The sequence below is a fragment of the Capsella rubella genome, unplaced genomic scaffold, assembly GCF_000375325.1.
Source record: "Capsella rubella cultivar Monte Gargano unplaced genomic scaffold, Caprub1_0 scaffold_8, whole genome shotgun sequence".
Taxonomy (NCBI): Eukaryota; Viridiplantae; Streptophyta; class Magnoliopsida; order Brassicales; family Brassicaceae; genus Capsella; species Capsella rubella.
Genome location: NW_006238916.1, coordinates 948,313 through 952,488, shown reverse-complemented (window position 1 = coordinate 952,488; position 4,176 = coordinate 948,313). Strand labels below are relative to the sequence as shown.

General features: G+C 37.2%; 1 protein-coding gene across 1 annotated transcript; it reads right to left on the bottom strand.

The window, feature by feature from the left end:
• Window positions 1-1,209: 1,209 nt before the first annotated feature.
• Window positions 1,210-3,573, bottom strand: LOC17875537. The gene has a single exon (XM_006279974.1). The coding sequence runs from the start codon at window positions 3,571-3,573 to the stop codon at window positions 1,210-1,212; it is 2,364 nt and encodes a 787-aa protein (XP_006280036.1).
• Between the last annotated feature and the right edge of the window lie 603 nt (window positions 3,574-4,176).

Genomic DNA, 4,176 nt, shown 5'->3' with positions numbered 1-4,176 from the left:
ACCAAAAATTGGGTAAAATGTTAGGATCGATGTATGATTTTTCTTTGAAAAAACTTTTGGCAGAAAAATTCACTTTTTCATTTGTTGACTTAAGTAATTGTCAAATAAGTGTAAAATGTTCATTAAAAATTAAAGAAGGCAAAACTGAAAACGGACAGAAAATGGGCATTTTGAAAAGAGTTATCTCAAATGGTATGTTTAACAATTTATATATATATATATATATATATATACATAACATGTATTCAAAAATATATTTAAGAATTCCTTATAAATAAATATAAATTTATAATTTTTCCATTTACGATGAATTATTATTATTAATATAGATAAAAATAAATTCTTAAAAACGTTATATGAACCACCTGCTGCTTGACAAAAAATCTTTTGAAATATACCGAATTCCAAATAGCTTTAAGCGATTCGTAGTGGTATGTAGAGCGATTAGCGTGACTGTTATCAATAGTAGCATCTACAACTACTGTGCATGATACACAATCTTATGCTTCAAATAGACATGTCAACAAAAATTTATCATTTATTAACAACATTCAACTAAAACTTGATAGTTTATTTGATATTTCCAAGGGTTAAAAAGTAGTAAATTCGAAGGTTCGTTTAAAAATATATAGTTACTCTTATTAAAAGTATCAAGTTAAATATCAAAGTAAATAAAATAAATAAAAATATATATTAAAGTATAAAATAAAAGATATATTTGCATAGTAAATAATATATTGAGATCATGATCAAGTTAAAGGCTAGAACTGCACAAGTAGAGGACGAACGAGGAAGAGAGAAAAGACAGTATCAATGGTACTCAATCATGAAGCTTCTACTCTAATTTAGTTCAATGAAGGTTTTTCGGTATTGTAAGTAGGTTTTTGTAGTGAAGATTTCAATGTAGATTTGGGGATTTAGGTGTTTTTTGTTTTTGTAAAATAATGTTTAGTTTTGCTTAGGTTTTCTTACAAGTAGTTTATGTCATTATGTGACTAAAGTTTCTAGTAGAGATTTGGGGTTTTAGGGTCCGATGAGTTGTGTGATTACTGATTACCGAGATGATACTAATTAAATCTTGAATGACACTAATAAGATAGATGAAGTTTATTACACTACATATTGCGCATATTATTCAAGGGATTAGTGCATAAAGTAAAATAGGGAAAAAAACTGAGTTTATGTAGTTATATTTGAATATAATCTAGCTCACTTGGACACTATCAGTTTGGCTCTTGCATCATCCCTGTTGACTTGGAACTGATCACCAAGTCCAAAATGAGTCATTAGTAACCAAACAAAGTTGATGAGTTCGCCACCTTTGCTGAGTTGAGAAGCATGTTCTTGGGAGCTACAATGAATAGCTGCATAACAAAGCATCTCAACCCACACTTTGCTCACTACTTCCCACATGTTTTCGCCTTCATCTTTCAACCGCCTCATCTCCTTTGCAAGCACGCTTGCATCGAAAAACACGGATTTGCATCTGTCTCCTTTCACAGCCATAGGGTCAACATCGGTGTTGACAGAGAGAATAGCTCGACTGGCTTCGTTCACAAGGTTCTCTTCTTCGTTTTTCGATTCGTAGATATTCCTCCTACTGAAAAAGTCTTTTGCCTCTGCGCATGTGTCTACGAAACGTATCTTTGCAATTCCGGAAACAGCAGACATCAGAGTTGGCTGCACTATAATGAGATACATCATGTAGTCAGAAAGGATTTTGCTGAACTCTCGGTTACTGAGTTCTTGTTTCTCTGTGACTTTTATTTTCATTTGTTCTTGGTAGAAGAGTTCTGTGGCGATGTGCCATAGTAGAATGCTCTGATCGTAATCTTTTTCTGTCACATACCGTAGGAGTACCGCATAGTCTGGTCCGTCCTCTTTTTTATTGCGCGATGCTTCGAGTAATGTCCAGTTTCCTCTAGCTGAAGATATATCCTTTGAGCTTTCTTGGTCTTCAGCAAAGCGGTGTTTTAGTCGCACCTCTTGAAATATGAACTCCCATAGCTCTTTGGTGAGGCGATCACTTACCGTGAATCTTATCTCTTCAACCAAGTCTTTGATACCGAAAAAATCTAGGAAATCGTAGATCAATAGTCCGAGGAGACGAAGAAAAAGTAGAATTGTACGCATTACCTGATTGTCTATTTTAGACAATCGAGTGAGAAAGCGACCAAACTGGCGAGTTCCTCTGATGGTTTTGTTGATGACAGTATCTATGCACAAAATGTGAATGGTCTGGTCAAAGAATCTGTGTATCGTACCTTTGGTGTGATGGATTCTCTTGGGACGTATCCCCAAGCAGAATCCAATCAAGTTGTAAGCATGAATATACTCAGACCATCTACGTAAGAAAAAATTTCTGCTGAGCACTTTATGTCCATCAGGGGAACAGTTGGATCTTTTCCACTTCAGCGTCTTGAAATCGAGGATCCAGTTGAGAACTCCGTCTGCCCAAGTGTCCTTCTCGTACAGGTCGTCCTTTAGATCCCTCAGTCTAGCGATGGTCCAGTCAGATACAGAGAACATGAGAAGAGCAATGAAATCAAGAGCTATTCCACATATGAGCAATGCGTAAGTAAGGGCAACATCGAATCCATCGTATTGGTTTTTCTTAGTCATCATAAAGAGGCAGAGAGACGCAACAAGGCACCCCAAAGCTATGAACCGGAACACAACTCCAGTCTTGTTATGAAGAATCTCTGCTTTGGTGAACAGACAATCATAGATGAGGCCGAGCTCTACTTCGATGATTCTTAATGCTTCTTCTGCGGTCAGTGAGTCGAAGAATTCTCTGCTCTCGTCGCGTTCTTGAATTGTAAAGATTAGATCAACGAGAAGACCTTTGAAGATGTTATAGTATTTGTAAGCATACTGAACAACTTGAAGTGGTGTCAATTTAGCCTCAGGCCTTACTGGAGTCTTGCCTTCCCTTCCTTCCTCTGGATCCTCCATCATAATTACCTCGGTTGGCATATTCATGTTCCTCTTAGCTTCATATTCCTCCATGAGCTTCGCGTAATTAGCACCAGGATCAGGATCTTGGAGCATAGACTCCTTGAACTTGTCAAGACTCGCTGAGAACAAGGCAGCTGTTCTCTCCACATACTTGATCACTCCACCCACAAGCATGATTATGGTTGGAGTCAGAAGCCTATTTGGTATAGAGAGCAATATCACATACACAGTGGCGAGGGCTTGACAGACAAGACCAAACAAGTGTCTGTTCCAAAGCTCATTATCCTCCAGGGCAAGTGCTGTAATGGTGTCTGGACCTCCAAGGTGCAAGAGAAGGAACGGTGACCAAAAAGCTAGAAGCTCACTGTTCTTGGAATGCTTTTCAGCTTCTTCTTCTTGACTGTCTGAGATTTGCCCAACCGCGTAATCAGCTGCCCAATCAGCAAGAAGATAAGCTGACCATATGAGCACAAGGAAGAGCTTCTTTGCCGTGCGTCTTCTGCTTGGTGCAAAGAAAATAAGGATTGTTTGGAGGATGAGACTGAGTATTATGATTCCTCGTATGTTCCATTTGTCCCAAAGTTTCTTCACACGCGGTGGAATCATCTCAGTCATCTTTTTTGCCTTCTTCTCCAATGAAACCGCACCTGTGGATGTGTCAAAGGTTAGAGAACGTTTCGTTCACATAAAGTTGAAGTTTCTTAGTTTTCTATTGTTCTGAGACTTGAAATAGAAACACAGACCATCAAAGTGTTATTGTTACACTAGAGGTGACTTTATACCTTGCCTGTAATGAAATAATATCTTAATCTCTTTTGCTTTATGTTTTTTTGTTTTTTCTTGATTCCTAGTCTTTGTTCGTTTCTTCTGAACCTAAGTAAACTACTCAAAAAGACAAAATTCTAATATATGTTTCTCACATGATATCTAACATATGTACACACATATGTAGTATATTACTTCCCAACTGCTTAGAACATGGAAGCTTTTAAGCTTCTCAGTTAAAGTTAGAAGCTTTTGCTTGAAACTTGTCTACACTTCCTCTGTTTTCAGTTTCTGAGTTCTGACACTAAATGCTTCTGAATAGTTCTTACTTAACTTTAAAGTATCCGAGCTCTCTCAATTTGTTGTCTGAAGAGGAGAAGGAATCGGACATGAATGGTGCTTTTTTAATTTATCTTTTCAGTGGCCTTGTCACTCGTGTTGCACATTTAGTTA

What these genes read in the sequence shown, in the direction of transcription:
- LOC17875537 (XM_006279974.1), bottom strand. Translation starts at nt 3,573, where the DNA reads ATGACTGAGATGATTCCACCGCGTGTGAAGAAACTTTGGGACAAATGG.